Source organism: Hypanus sabinus, chromosome 18 (assembly GCF_030144855.1).
Source record: "Hypanus sabinus isolate sHypSab1 chromosome 18, sHypSab1.hap1, whole genome shotgun sequence".
Classification (NCBI taxonomy): Eukaryota; Metazoa; Chordata; class Chondrichthyes; order Myliobatiformes; family Dasyatidae; genus Hypanus; species Hypanus sabinus.
In genome coordinates this window covers 26,213,245-26,230,193 of record NC_082723.1, presented here as the reverse complement: position 1 = coordinate 26,230,193, position 16,949 = coordinate 26,213,245, and the positions used below count along the sequence as shown (strand labels likewise).

The window sequence follows — 16,949 nt, the reverse complement described above, 5'->3', positions numbered from 1 at the left end:
CATAATCCACATCCCATCTGCCGAGCTAAGAGCCTCTTAAAGGCCTCTATTGTATCAGCCACACACACCCAGCAGTGAAATGCAGGCACTTAATGTTCTCTGTGTGGACACCTACCTTTGTCATCTCTCTTAAACTTTCCCCCACTCACCTTAAGTAGATGTCCTCTGGTATTGGCCGTAGACACTCCGGGGAAAAATGCGCTGGCTTTGCCTCTCATAATCTTAAACACCTCTACAAATCGCCTAATGAATTTTGGGAGATTATGCTTATTTATTTACTTTATTTACTGATACAGTGTGATGTAGGCCCTTCTGGCTCTTTGAGCTGTGCCACCCAGCAACAAAACTTAAATCACGGGACAATTTACCATGACCAATTAACCTACCCGGTACGTCTTTGGACTGTGGGAGGAAACTGGAGCAGTCAACTAAAACCATGCTGGAAACGAACTCTGAACTCCGTAACTCCAGGAGCTGTAATAGCATCGTGCTAACCTCTACAGTATGTGGTGTCCCAGGAAAGTGTTTCCTAAACCTGACAGCTGCACACCCATAGGGAAGGGTTAGTGTGATGGGATTTATTGAAAACAAAAGCGTCAGCATGCCAGAACTGGATAAGCATTTCTGAAAGCTTTACTCCCAGTTCCTGTATTAATACTACAGAATCTCAAGTCCAAATCTCACATACACTATATGAGTTTAAATACCAAACCATGGCTGGGCTTCCTCTCTGATTAATTAAATTACAATCACCAATCTATACTTTAATTTCTCTCAACAGACTAGTGATACATTTCCACTGATCAACTTTAAACTAATGAGTTATTATTAACTTACCTCTGATTCTCGTACAGACATGAACTTGAGGAGGACATGTTTAAGATAATCAAAATTTATCTCCCTGGAGTCATTCAGGTCAGAATTGTTTACAACTGTGGAGGAATTACTAACAGTGGCTGGTGGCTCGAAGCAGGATCTCTCTCGGACTTCAGTGGACTCCATTTCTGGTTTCATTTTCTTTAATTGAAAAGATTTAGAATGCATTAATCAAATGCTACAAGCAAAACCAAATCAAAATTTGTTTGGCAGAAGCATACCCCACCAACCAGGTCATGTCCTCTTCTCATTACTACCATCAGAGAAGAGGTACAGGAGCCTGAAGACACACACTCAACATTTCCGGAACAGCTTCTTCCTGTACACCATCAGATTTCTGAATGATATTGAACCAACCCATGAACACTACCTCACTATTTTTGCTCTTTCTGCACCACTTAGTTAATTTTTAGATATATTTCTTATTTTATAGTATATTTTATGTACTCCTGCTGCAAAGATAAATCTCATAACATATGTCAGTGATATTAAACCTGACTGTGATTTCTGTTCTGGAATTTCTAACAGGAAAGCTATTATACAAATAGAAACTTTGTCTGTCTGATGTGAACTGTACTATCTCAAGGAACATACCCCAGAGAACATATCTGTACTGAAGAACAGTCAAAGACCAGTGATTCTCAAGGCTACACAACGTTACAGCTGAATAGTCTAAATCTGCACCTTAATTACACAGAAAACATTCTCTACATAAATGTCAAAGCAGTCCCTGAGTGAATACAATTCTTTTTTAAACTTATGAAGATAATCTCCAGGGTGAAATATGCTGGAGTTACTGTCCACTCTTGCATTTCTATTTTTTTTTGCATGTTGAAGATAAATATGATAAGATGCCTCATTCATACAGAATGAAGAGACCCATTCAACCCACTGAACTCTCACTGATATAAATTTCATCTGCAATAATCCCAGATTACCATCAAATCCTCTTAGATTCTACTAATTGCCTGCTTACTTGGGGCAATTTACAGCATTCAATAACCTGGATGTCTCTGGGATGTGGGTCACAGAACAGTGCAACACATGAATGTTGCCTTCAGCTCATGAGTCTGTGTCAAGTATGATGCCAAATTAAACTAATTCCTTTGTCTGAATATTAAACCAGAAGACATTGGAGCAGAATTAGACCATTCAAGTCTGCTCCACCATGCCATCATGGCTGATTTATTATCCCTCTCAACCCCATTCCCCTGCCTTCTCCATGTAGCCTTTGACTAATCAAACATAGCTGCACTCAATCGCTTTAAACAGACCCAATGACTTGGCCTCCACATGTTTGTGGCAATGAATTACACAGATTCACCCCCCTCTTGCTGGAAAAATTCCTCTTCACCTCAGTTATAAATGGACCTACCTCTATTCTGACACTGTGCCCTCTGGTCATTATAGGAAACATCCTCTCCACATCTAGTTTTAAACATAAGCCATATTGTTCACATGTATATCAAAAATCCAGTGTAATGCACTGTTTGACTAATACACAGTTCGAGATGTGCTCGAGGCAGCTCCCACGTCTGATCATGCTTCTGGCGCCAACAAAGCATGTTCTAACTTGTCCATCTTTGGAATGCAGGAGGAAAATGGAGCACCCAGAGGAAACCCACGTGGTCATGGGGAGAGTGTACAAACGCTTTACAGACTACAGCAGGACTGAACCCTAACCTTACAGCTGGCACTTGTAATAACATTAAACTAACCGCTTAGCTACCCAGCCTCCCTGTGGGTAGAAAACCACAAAATTCACTTTGCCAATCCAAACACATTATTCGATTGCTTAAATACACATGAAAACAAAGCAGGTTAGTTCCAGCTCAAAGTGGAAGAGCCTCACTAGTTTCAATGTGCACCACATGTGCAAGGGTTTACGAGGAGTAAAAACACAGGAATTTGAATGGGTTATCAATCACCTAGATAAGTTCCCTCAAATTGTGCTATTACTTCCATGGAATCTGGGTCATGCAAAGTATTAGACAACTATCCTGGGAACAATTCACTAGGTGACATTATTTTAGTATTAGGTTACACGTTATGCCATGGGTGTCGAGAGACCTGCTGGCTAGTGGCATCTGCCGTACTTTACGCATGTGCAAATATTGATGTCATTTTTCTGACCCACTTTTTGAAATGATCCCCAAAAATGAACTAAAATCTAATTAATATGTTTCATACAGGAGCCTTACCAGTTCCTTCTGCAGAGTCTTTTTCAGTTCTGCTAGTCTCTGGAGCAGCTGTTTAATTGTCTTTGAGAGAGGAAAAGAAGTAAAATATAAAATCCACAGCGATGTTATGCTTTATTTAATAAAACAATCCTGATTTAAATTTTATCCAGGTTATGGATACTCAAATGTTCTCATTTTCTTGGATCAATCATAAATGGACTATGAGACCATAGACATAGAAGCAGAATAGGATTCTGGACCCATAGAGTCTGCTCCAGCATTCTATCATGGCTGATTTATTATCCCTCTCAACCCAATTCTCCTGCCTTCTCCCTGTAACCTTTGATGCCCTTACTAATCAAGAACCTATCAACCTCTGCTTTAAATATACCCATTGACAGCTCCACAGCTGGCTGTGGCAATGAATTCCAAAGATTCACCACCCTCTGGCTAAAGGAACTGCCCCCATCTCTGATATAAAGGGATATGCTTCTATTCTGAGGCTGTGACCTTTGGTCCTAGTCTTTTCCATTATTGGATACATTCTCTCCACATCCACTCTATCTAGGGCCTTTCAATATTTGTTAAGCTTCAATGAGATCCCCCCCCCCCCCCCATTCTTCTAAACTCCATAAGTTTAAATGCTCTACTTAACCCTTGCTTTTCCATGATCATTCTCATGAACCTCCTCTGGGGCTTTTGAATGATTATGAGAGAATAAATGGGACCATCACACCTTAACAAAGCAAAGGAGGTTCAGCATCATTGTCCAGATTCACATTAGTCTATTGTCTATTCACACCAGTTGTAATGAAATTCCTTGTTCACATGAAGTTAGCAAAGTAAATAGTGTACACAGTAGTAATAAATACAACAGTGACTGCGTAGCAGCAGAATGGTTCAACAATTGTAGTGAAATCTGAAATAGTGCAAAAAGAAACCATTACAATAATGGAATAAACCATAAACTATGTGAGATAAAATTAACAGTCCAAGAAGGTGGCAGCATCCCTGAGAAGGGGTGTGAAAGAGGTGGTTGGGTCTGAAGTCTTATAGTAGTGGGAAGAAGCAGTCCTTCAGTCTAACTGTCCAGGCTTTAAAGCTTGCAGAAGATAGGAAAGGAAATGCCAGGGTGGCAGGCATCCTTTACAATGTTATTAGTCTTCCTTAAGCAATGCACTTTGAAGACGGATCGGATGGAAGGAAGTGAGGATATAATGAATCAAATGGTGCTGGGGTTCCGTCATTCCCAGCAAGTCCCAGATATACACAGACCCAAATGTAATTCCAGGACTTAGTACATGACAGAAGTGATCACATCCATCAGTCTGCTCTGTTGGCATTTGTAGGCTTAAAAGCCCACTCATTTCATTAGCGACAAGGAGAAGAGATTCTTAAAACATATTTTACTTTAATATGTAAAAAACAATTTCAGATTCAGATTTATTTATCACGACTACATCAAAACAGACAGTGAAGTGGATCACTTGCGTTAACATCCAACACACCTAAGGTTGTGCCGGGGGCAGCCCGCAAGTGTTGCCACACATTCTGGCACCAACATAGCACGCACACAACAGTCAACAGAACAGCACAAGCAGGCTCACAATCAATGAAAAGATTGTTCTTTTAATTAATAATTTATATTTGAAGAGTTCTCCTAATAATCTGCCGCACCAGCTTAATTAATTACAAATGGAATCTAACATAAAGATAAGGAGATTATGCTTCAGTACTGTAGGCCATTGATGGGCCTTCATCTAGAGTACTCAAGTAGGATCAGAATCAGGTTTAATATCACCAGCATACAGTTGCAAGAAAAAGTTTCTGAACACTTTGCAATAAATACTCATAAAATGTAGTCTAATCTTCATCTAAGTCACTATAATAAACAAACACAATCTGCCTAAACTAATTAATAATACACAATTGTACTTCTTCTTGTTAAGACTGAGTACACCATTTAGACAATCATAGTCTAGGTTCAAAAAGCATGTGGACCTCTGGAATAAAGCCTTCTACAAAAACTATTTAGAGTCACATGTTCCAATCAATGAGATGAAACTGGAAGTGTGGGGGCGTAGGGATGCCCTGTCCTATAAAAAAGACACACAAAGTCAAGTTATTGACAAGAGTCTGCTCTTCTTAAGAAAAACCTCTTTATGTGCACCATGCCTCAATCAAGACAGCTTCCAGAGGACCTTAGAAGAATTGTAGAGATGTATGAACCCGGAGAAGTCTACAAAAGCACTTCTAAACACCTGAGTGTTCATCAATCCATAGTAAGAGAAATTGTCTACAAATGGAGAATATTCAGTACCTTTGCTACTCTCCCTAAGAGTGGACATACTGCAAAGATCACACCAAAAGCACAACATACAATGCTGAAGGAGGTGAAAAAGATCCAAAAGTTAACAGCAAAAGACCTGCAGAAATCTCTAGAACTTGCTAAAGTCTCTGTTCATGTGTTCCAATAAGAAAAATACCAAACAAGAATGGTGTTCATGAAAGGACACCACAGAGGAAACCATTGCTCTCCAAAAAAAATCTCAGTTTGCAAAAGACCACCTAGATGTTCCACAAAATCTTTGGGACAATGTTCTGTGGACAGATAAGACAAAAGTTGAACTATCTGGCAAAAATATACACTGCTATGTTTGGATGTACAAGGGTACTGCACACCAACACCAAAACCTCATTCCAGCTTTGAAGTATGATGGAAGGAGCTTCATGGTTTGGGGCTGCTTTGCTACCTCAGGGTCTGGACAGCTTGCAATCATTGAGGGAACAATGAATTCAAAATTGTATCAGGACATATTACAGGAGAATGTCAGGGTAGCAGTTTGTCACCTAAAGTTTAATAGAACTTGGATGATGTAACAAGACAATGATCCAAAACACAAGAGTAAATCAGCAACAGAATGGTTTAAAAAGAAGAAAATTAATGCTTTGGAATGGCCAAGTCAGATTCCAGATGTTAACCCAGTTGAGATGCTGTGACATGAACTGAAGAGGGCTGTTTATGCAAAGTATCCCAGAAATATTGATGAACTGAAACAATTTTGTATGGAGGAATGGCTTAAAATTCTTCCTTGCCATTGGCAAGTCTGATCAGCAGCTACAGGAAACATTTGGTGGAGGTTATTGCTGCTAAAGGAGATTCTACCAGTTATTAAATACAAAAGTTCACATACTTTCCCAGCTTGAACTGTGAACGATTAAACAATGTGTTCAATAAAAACTTGAAAAGTACAATTTGTCTGTTATTAGCTTAGGCTGATTATTCTGACTTAGATGAAGATCGGACCACATTTTATGAGTAATTAATACAGAAAACCAGGTAATTGCAAAAAGCTCACAAACATTTTCTTGTAAACGTGTGTTGTGAAATATGTTGTTTTGTGGTATCAGTGTATTGCAATATATTGAAATAAAAAAGCCACAAATTACAAAAGGAATATATAATTTAAAAAATTACTATATGCAAAAAAAGAGAAAATATATATTGAGGTAGTATTCATGGATTAATTGTCCATTCAGAAATCTGACTGCAGAGGGGAAGAAGCTGTTTTTGAAACATTGAGGTGTGTCTTCAGGCTCCTGTTAACTCCTCCATGATGGTAGCAATGAGAAGAGGGCATGTCCCAGGTGGTGGATGCCACCTTTTTGAGGCATCACCTTTTGAAGGTGTCCTCAATGCTCAGAAGGCTAATATCTATGATGAAGCTGGCTGAGTTTACGACTTTCTGAAGCTTTATCTGATCCTGTGCAGTGGGCCCTTCCATACCAGATAGTGATTCAACCTGTTAGAATGTTTTCCATGGTACATTTGTAGAAATTTATGAGAGTTTTTGGTCACAACCAAGTCTCCTCAAACTCCTAATGAAATATAGTCGCTGTCATTTTTTTTGTAATTGTATCAATATGTTGGGCCCAGGATAGATCAACTTGCACAACCCAAATCACCACCACTTTGCACTACGACGGACTTCTATTTTTGTATTAATTGTGTTCTTCCTTACATATTCTATCAATTACAGTTTTGTTGTGAATAGTGTATCTCTGTTATTTATTGCACCTGTGCATACACGTTCTCTCTTCTCCTTCATGATGACATTACCACCCTTTAAAAGTGATAATACTGTCAGCTCTATCCACAAACAAAAAAAAAATCAGAAGTGGAGTTTTTTTTTTATCTGTTAGCGACTTTTGTAAATTACTTGGACTGGTGCCACCCATTTGCAGAAAAAGCTTCTCATCCACCCTGTTCTGCACCCACGTAAAATCTTGTATCAGGTTTCCTCTTGAGTCATTTCAAACCTGTCACTGAAGTATGACACCGATAAAGGCCTCTACCAGAGCTTCCTTTGCAATGACATGATACTCAGTTGCAAGAAAAATAGATGCAAATGTTCAAAAGATGTAGTCTTACACATTTGGTATTCTACAACTTGGTCTGGTTGATAAGGGCAGACTGGTTGTGGTTTGATCGCCTGATGAAATACCAGCCAATTAGCACAGAACACAGAACAGTGCAGCACGGTACAGGCCTTTCAGCCTATGATATTGTAACAACATCTAAATATATTCCAAGATCAAACTAACCCTTTCCTCCTGCATAGCATTCTAGTTTTTGGTCTATTTAGAAGAAAAGGCTTTCAAAGCAAGTTATTGTAAGCCCATAAGACACAGCAGCAGAATTTTATTCCTCTCAACTCCATTCTCCTGCCTTCTCGTATCCTTAGATGCCCTTACTAATAAAGAATTTATCAAATATACCCAATAACTGAGCCTCCACAACTATCTGTGGCAATGAATTTTATAGAATCACCACCCTCTGACTACAGAAATTCGTAATTTCTATGCTGAAGGGATGCCTGTCTACTCTGAGGCTATGTCCTCTGCTCCTAGACTCCCCCAATATAGGAAGCATTTCCACTCTAGACCTCCCAATATTCAAGAGTCACAGAAAAGTACAGCACAGAAACAGGCACTTTGACCCACAAGTCCATGCTGAACCATTTAAGCTGCCGACTCCCATCGACCTGCATTAGGACCATAGCCCTCCATACCCCTACTATCCATGTACTTATCCAAACTTCTCTTAAATGTGAAAATTGAGCTCCCATACACTTTTGTGCTGGCAGCTTGAACCACACTCTCATTCTGAATGAAGAAGTTTCTCCTCATGTTCCCCTTAACTTTTCACCCTTAACCCACACCTATGGTTGTGGTCCCACCCAACCTCAGCAGAAAAAGCCTTCTTGCATTTACCCAATCTAAACACTTCATAATTTTGTGTACCTCTATCAAATTTCCCCTTAATCTTCTGCATTCCAAAATTAAAATCCTAATCTATTCAATCTTTCCTTATAGCTAGGTCCTTCAGTCCTAGGTCTCAATGAGATTCCCCCACCCCTCTTCCATCTAAACTCCAGCGAGTACAAGCCCAGTACAATCAAATGCTCCTCATATGTTAAGCCTTTCATTCTCGTGTGTATAATGCTTAGGAAAATAGCAGGCTATGCGATAAAGAAATTCTAGGCAGTTTCTAGAGTAGGTTACATGGTCAGCACAACATGGTGGGCTGAAGGGCCTGTAGTATGCTGTAGATTTCTATGTTCTATGTTCATAAACCTCCTTTGGACTCTCTCCAATGCCAGTACATCCCTTCTTAGTTATTGTGTCTTGTAATCCTTCTCCAGAGGATTGGAGGGAGGCAAATATTGTCCCCTTGTTCAAAAAAGGTAGTAGGGATAGTCCGGGTAATTATAGACCAGTGAGCCTTACATCTGTGGTGGGAAAGCTGTTGGCTAAGATTCTTGGAGATAGGATCTATGGGCATTTAGATAATCATGGTCTGATCAGGGACAGTCAGCATGGCTTTGTGAAGGACAGATCATGCCTAACAAGCCTTATATGAGTTCTTTGAGGAGGTGACCAGGCATATTGATGAAGGTAGTGCAGTGGATGTAATCTACATGGATTTTAGTAAGGCATTTGACAAGATTCCACGGTAGGCTTATTCAGAAAGTCAGAAGGCATGGTATCCAGGGAAGTTTGGCCAGGTGGATTCAGAATTGGCTTGCCTGCAGAAAGCAGAAGGTCGTGGTGGAGGGAGTACATTTGGATTGGAGGGTTGTGACAAGTGGTGTCCCACAAGGATAGCTTCTGGGACCCCTACTTTTCGTGATTTTTATTAACGACCTGGATGTGGGGGTAGAAGGGTGAGTTGGTAAGTTAGCAGATGACACAAAGGTTGGTGGTGTTGTAGATAGTGTAGAGGATTGTCGAAGATTGCAGAGAGACATTGATAGGACACAGAATTGGGCTGAGAAGTGGCAGATGGAGTTCCACCTGGAGAAGTGTGAGGTGGTACACTCTGGAAGGACAAACTCCAAGGCAGAGTACCAAATAAATAGCAGGATACTTGGTAGTGTGGAGGAGCAGAGGGATCTGGGGGTACATGTCCACAGATCCCTGAAAGTTGCCTCACAGGTAGATAGTTAAGAAAGCTTATGGGGTGTTAGCTTTCATAAGTCAAGGGATAGATTTTAAGAGTCACAAGGTAACGATGCGACTCTATAAAACTCTGGTTATGCCACACTTGAAGTACTGTGTCCAGTTCTGGTCGCCTCACTATAGGAAGGATGTGGAGGCATTGGAAAGGGTACAGAGGAGATGTACCAAGATGCTGCCTGGTTTAGAGAGTATGCATTATGATCAGAGATTAAGGGAGCTAGGGCTTTACTCTTTGGAAAGGAGGAGGATGAGAGGAGACACGATAGAGGTATACAAGATATTAAGAGGAATAGATAGAGTGGACAGCCAGCGCCTCTTCCCCAGAGCACCACTGCTCAATACAAGAGGAAATGGCTTTAAGGTAAGGGTGAGAAGTTCAAGGAGGATATTAGAGGAAGATTTTTTACTCAGAGAGTGGTTGGTGCATGGAATGCACTGCCTGAGTCAGTGATGGAGGCAGATACACTAGTGAAATGTAAGAGACTACTAGACAGGTATATGGAGGAATTATATGGTTATATGGGAGGCAGGGTTTAAGGGTTGGCACAACATTGTGGGCAGAAGGGCCTGTACTGTGCTGTACTACTCTATGTTCTATGTAATTGATCACTCTTTTCAATACAATAATGCTGATATTTTTGAAGATAGCTAACTCTATATTGCACCTGTTAGTAGTCTGACCTGGCTCAGTGCACACCTCTTTAACTCTCTTCATGCTTCAAGAACCGTCCCCACTGACTTAAGCAGAGAAAAAACTCAAACTGGCACTTCCAGCACAGTACAGAGGGAGTGTTGCTCCATCAAAAGTGCACTTTCATGTACAGTATGAGAACAAAGCCCCATCTACTCTCTCAGATACAAGATCATAAGGCACCATCTACTTGGATGACAACAAAGATTTTGCTTCCTAAATACTTTTGGGTCTATCTTATGGATTTTGGGCTAATGATCATGAAAATCACCATGAAATTTCCCTATCACACTAATTTTTTGAAATCATCTATATTTGTCATTTCAATTCATAATTCAAGTCAGAATAACTGATGCCAAGATTAAGGAAGGCATTTTTGTTGGTCCACAAATCAGACAGGTCAATAATGACAGAGAATTCAAAGAGCTTCTACTGGGACCAAAGAAAATTGCACAGAAGGCATTCAAGGATGTTGTTGAAGATTTTCTTGGCAACTACAGCATACAAAACCATGAGGTGAAACGTGTCACTAAAGATTCATTTTCTGCATTCCCATTGAGACTTCTTTCAAATAAATCTTGGTACTGTCAGAGATGAGAATGGTGATAGGTTTCACCAGGACATTATGGTCATGGACAGATGGAATCAGGGCAACTGCAATTCATCATTTCTGGATGATTATTGTTGGATACCTGAGCAAAAAGCCCCAGACACCAAGTACAGACAAACATCATCAGCAAAACACTTAGCTGAACTACTGCAGAGCATCAGCAGTATGCAATTAGACACATTATATTCAATAAAGTTGATTTCTTTTTTTCCCAAGTTCTTACATGATGCAAGTAGACTGAAATTATACTTGTGTTCAGCTTCAAGTGGTCTATCATAAACAAAGGAAAATTCTGAGAAAGCAACATTTTTGAAAAAAACATTTTGGCCAGTGTAAACCAAGCACCACCCCCCCCCCCCCCCAACACAACACACAGGTCAATATTTACCTCCCACTCAACATTGCTAATATGCATGAAATTTAGTGGCTATTGTGCAGTTGTGTGAGCTAGCAATATGCAAACCAGTTGCCATATTTTCAGACTACAATGTTGCCTTTGTTTCAAGTATTTAATGGCTATAAAACACTCTGTAATGCTGTGAAAGGTGTGATTCCATTAAATAAAACATCTTTGTAATTTAACCATTTTGAGAACACTACTGTGAAACAACAACGTTCATAATGGAAGTGGCATGTTAGAACTACTCAAGATATTCATCACAGATGGAAAAAAAGCAGCATTTCAACCAGTGAATATTAAGTACAAGCAAAAGTCTGTTAAGTATCCCCATTCAAACACTATTAAAACCCAAAGTTAACACCTAGAGTGATTGTAAGCTGCAGGTACAACTTCTAAACCACAGTGAAGTAAGTACTTCCTGTGTGGCTAACCTTATTTTTCTCCATCAACTGCTGCTCCAAATCTTGGTTGTCCTGCTGAAGTTGCATGGGGTCTGCAATTGCAACATCTCCATTTTGTTCTTTCTCACCATTTTCTGGGGGATTGAGGGCCATCAGTTCTGCTTCCAGAGTGGTTACCTGCAAGAGCAATTTGGATTTCATTATCTGAGCGCTTGATTTTACATAGAACACTACAGCACAGTACAGGCCCTCAACTCATGGTATCATGCTGATCTTTTAACCCACTCCAAAATAAATCTAACACCTCCCTCCCACATAGCTCTCCATTTTTCTATCATCCTTGTGCCTATCTAAGGGTCTCTTAGATCCACAGCAGATGCCATCTCATTGTCTCTTCAACTCAACCCTGGAATACCTAGATGGCAAAGATACATCTGAATGCTCTTTGTTAACTATAGTTCGCATTCAATATTATAATTCCCTCAAAACTATTCAAGAAGTTTCAGGACCTTGGCATCAATACTTCCTTGTACAATTGGATCCTCAATTTCTTCACAGGCAGTTTGGATTAGCAACAACATTTTCCCCACAATCTTCATCAGCATGTGTGCACCACAAGGTTGTGTTCTTAGCAACCTGCTATACTTGCTATACACTTAAGAATGTATAAAGCTCCAATGCCATTTTCAAGTTTGCTTATGACACTACTGTTATAGGCTGAATCAAAGGTGGTGATGAATCAGCATATAGGAGGGAAATTGAAAATCTGGCTGAGTGCTGCCATAACTTACTCAGTATCAGCAAGACCAAGGATCTGATTATTGACTTCAAGGAGGGAACTAGTGGTCCATGAGCCAGTCATCGGAGGGTCAGAGATGGAGAGGGTCAGCAAATTTAAATTCCTTGGTGTTATCATTTCAGAGGAACTGTCCTGGGCCCAGCAATGAAGAAAGCAAGGCAATGCTTCTACTTCCTTAAGAGTCAGTGAAGATTCAGCATGAAATCTAAAACTCTGACAAACTTCTATAGATGAGTGGTGAAAAGTATATTGACTGGCTGCATCACAGCCTGGTATGGAAACACTGTTACTCCAGAACAGATATCGCCCTCCCACCACTAAGCACATCTACACGGAATGTAGCATCCGTCATCATCAGGGACCCCCACCATCTAGGTCACACTCGCTTCTTACTGCTGCCATCAAGGTAGTGGTACAGGAGCCTTAGGACTCACACCACCAGGTCCAGGAACAGTTATTGTCCCTCAATCATCAGGCTCTTGAACCAAAATGGATAACTTCACTCAAATTCACTTGTCCCATCAGTGAAATGTTCCCACAACCTATGGACTCACTTTCAAGGCCTCTTCATCTCATGTTCTTGATATTTATTGTTTATTTATTTATTATTAATTTTTATTTTTGTATTTGCATAGTTAGTTGCCTTTTGCACACTGTTTGAGCGCCCAAGTTGGCGTGGTCTTTTATTTATTCTATTCTGGTTATTACTCTATATGGATTTATTAAGTATGCCTGCAAGAAAATGAATCTCAGGATTGTATATAGTGACATACATGTACTTTGATAACAAATTTACTTTGAACTTAAATCTCCCTAATGTATCTGTCTCTACCACTGTCCCTGGCAGCATGTTCTACGCACCCACCACTCTCTGTATAAAAAAAACTTCCCTCACAAATTACCCCTATACTTTCCTCCAATCACCTTAAAATTATGCCCTCTCATGTTGGCCATTTCCACCTCAGATGATGTTGGCTGTCCAAGCCATCTATGCCTCTTATCATCTTGTACATCTCAATCACCTCTCATCCTCCTTTGCTTCAAAGAGAAAAGTCCTCATTCAATCATCCTCACTCATGGTTCTGAATTTAGAATTTTGCAGACTTATGTATTATTTTGGCCTTGGAACAAAATAAAGAGTTTGAGAAAAGTCTAGAACACAAGTCTATACTCTGAGTGTATAACATCTTGCCATAGGAACAAGCAACCTCTAGTTTCCAAATCCCAAAACTAAACGGGTTCAAATGAAATTCGCTCTAATTTTAGAGAAAGTGTGTACACAATTACATTACCAATTTTAAACTTAAAAAGGACACAAGTTCACGTCAAAGCTAAACCAGCTAATGTTGTCGACACAGAAGTAGATATGCCACAATTGGCTGCAACATCGCTGAATCAATTAAGCTAATCAACGTTCCTGATCATTATTTAATAACTCCTGATGGAATTCCAGACTAGTGTGCAGGTCACTCATTGACGGTTGATAATTGCTAAATTATTGCCATGTGTACTGAGATAAAGTGAAAAGAAAATTGTTTTGCTTTCCATCCATACAGGTTATTCTGAACACAAATACAAAGTAGTAAAAGGGAAAAGTAATAACAGAACACAGAATAGAGTGTAACAGTGGCTGGGTTTTGGTACCATATTCCAAGATCATATTTCTTTTGGAGAATCTGGAAAGGATGAAGATTAGAAAAAAATGCCACTGTTTTACAATTCTTCGTATTTTGGAAAGTGCTTAATTAGTTGAAAAACAGTCAATCTCATCTTTAAAGTGCTACATCTCTAATAATTTTGAGGCCAGTTAAAATAATAATGTAGTTTTTAAACTTACTTTTTGATCACAACATTCCAGATTTTTGAAACCGTTGAGTCTGACTCGTGGGTAATGTATTAGTTTAGTTTTGACAGCTCCTTATGCTGTGAATGGTGCAGGAAAGGTTGGACAGCAGACGGAGACACAGATTCCAGAGGAAGACAAGATTGCAATTACTGAACCAAAGGTCATTCTTTCTTTCCCCCATTTATTTCCATGACATCAGCACATTTGACAAGGCTGGCATTTATTGTCTATGTTTAAGAGCTCTTGACAAAGAAGTGAAAGCCACCTTCTGGAAGCCTCGCAGTCCAAGAGGTGAAGGAGTCAAATGATCTGCTGAGTTCCTCCAGTATTTTGTATGTGTTGCTCTGAACTTCTAGCATCTGCAGGATCTCTTGTGTCTTTGATTTTATGTACTCTTCACTCTAGGTCTTCTGTAAAGTCAGACCCTTCTTTTGTTTATAAGACACCTTCTGAACTGCACAAAATTTTGACCTAGAAAATATTGCACAAGAGATTCTGCAGTTGCTGGAAATCCAATAGGTCAGACCAAATCTATGGAGGGAAATGTGCAGTCAAGCTCTGACCCTACCTATCCTGATGAAAGGTAACAGCCAGGAACATCACCTGCTTATTTCCATCCGTAGATCCTACCTGACCTACTGAGCTCCTCCAGTGCTCTTTGTGTGTTGAATAAAAACAAAGGTGTGCCAAATGGGTTGTTTCAGTGATGCTTTCAATGAATGATTATCATAATTATTTTCCATTTCATCTAAAAGACAGAAACAATACACACATTTTATAGATTATCAGGAACTTCTGGTAATTTAGCAGTAATAATGCCAAACTTATCAATGTTCTAATTGAATAATTGTAGTCGAAACCCCCTTATACTGGGCGTCTCTGGAAAACTGGCTCATTACCCCCTTGCTAACAGCCGCTGGATTCCAAGGCGATAAACCCACCTTTCTCTGGCTTCATACATTTAAGGTGTATATGTCTTTGGTCCCACCAAATCCGTGAGGTTAGGATGTCTCCCACCCAAGCTCCAGTTAGCGTGAACGCTGTGTGATTTACCGCCCCCGGCAAAAAATAACAGATCGTACGCTGCATACAATTAAAACGAATTATATTTAACAATGTTAATTTAAGCAAACAGTTATTAAATGAAAAGAAGGAAAAAACAAAAAGGGCCCATTATTCTTAAAACAGTCAACTGTGCACTTAAGTTGGAGCTCATCTTGAACTTGTCTGTCACTTGCGCGCGAAAGCACACCCCACCTTCCAAATGTCGCTCGCAATCAATCTCAAATAAACAGGTCCCCCACAGGAGCATTGGTTCTTCCTTCTTGGAGCCATTCATCTGCACGTAACATCTTGTGCAACAGGGACGACACTCTCAGCCATCTTTTCCCTGTCTTCTTCCAGCTCCCGCCAACAAAGAGCTTCAACCCAGTGTTCTCCAGAACCTTCTCCCAGTCTCACTATCCTGATTGGCTGACAGCACATTCCCAAGTTGAATAACAAGACTTTTATCTTAGCGCAGACAAGCTGAAAGCAGAGCAGACTGCTCTTACAGAATTGCTAAAATGAAATACCAACAGCATAGCAGTAAAAATTTTAACTAGGGTGTCACACTCACCCCCCAGCACAAATAGTCATGTCCTCATGACTTTCAACCTTATCCCATCTTCAGCTTCAACCACCCTTTGTGACCCTTCCTGTTTACTACCAGGGAGTGTCTTCCGGGAGCTCAGGGCCTCCCTGCTCCAATTTAACTTCTGTCACTTTAAGCTGGTGCAGCCAAACATCCTCACCCTCCACTGGTGCTAACTGGTGAGACCTCTCTCTGAAAGGGGTGTCCTCAGTTGCTCTAATGATGTGGCAAGTATTCCTGGAGTAACCAACATCAACCACTTCAGTAGAAACTGCATCTTCATGTCCCAACATCTTCTCAGTTAAGCTCTTTTCCATTCCTTGGACATTCCAGCAAATTTGGGGATTCCTGTCATTCTAGCTACTCCTCCAGCACTTAACACAACAGGTTTAGACCGAGTGCAGCACACATTTCCTCTTTTCTGCTCATCATCCTGCTTAGGAAAAACTTGCACCTCCTCAAAAGCAATTCTGACCACAGGGTGAATGGACAAGGTGTTCAAAAAGTTCTCTCCTTGCATAGTCCCATGAGCCTGCTCACAATGGTGGTATTTGTTCCCACAAGAATGGAAGCTCCACCCTTTTCAACCGGATCCGGGCAGACCAACACTACTGTGTCAACAGTCTCAGTTACTCCAACTTCAACAACAAGTAACCATCGTAGGAGTACTCATCAGTACCAAGCCCCCGAGTCTCAAGGGCACTGAGTAGCGTCAATGGTAAATGCGTCAAATACTGGTTGTAAAAGGATCTATAAAGCAAAGTATCATGAGAACCTGTGTCAAGTATAGCTCCACAATCTATATGGATACATCAGAGCATGGTTCCACTAAACCTCAGGAATAGTGTTTGGTACTTCCCTTAATACACTGGTGTGTTGGCGCGTGGCCAAGTGGCTAAGGCATTGGTCTAGTAATCTGAAGATTGCTAGTTCGAGCCACAGCTGAGGCAGCGTGTTGTGTCCTTGAGCAAGGCATTTAACCACACATAGC

General features: G+C 40.3%; 1 protein-coding gene across 6 annotated transcripts in view; it reads right to left on the bottom strand.

The window, feature by feature from the left end:
- golga1 (golgin A1) overlaps positions 1-16,949 on the bottom strand; it is an 83,371-nt gene that overhangs the window by 5,851 nt on the left and 60,571 nt on the right. For all 6 annotated transcript variants that reach the window (XM_059993912.1, XM_059993913.1, XM_059993911.1 and 3 more), the window contains 3 exons: positions 11,711-11,857; positions 3,078-3,137; positions 838-1,017 (listed from right to left, as the gene is read on the bottom strand). In XM_059993912.1, coding sequence (XP_059849895.1) covers positions 838-1,017; positions 3,078-3,137; positions 11,711-11,857 — 387 coding nt within the window. The remainder of the gene's footprint in view (positions 1-837; positions 1,018-3,077; positions 3,138-11,710; positions 11,858-16,949) is intronic.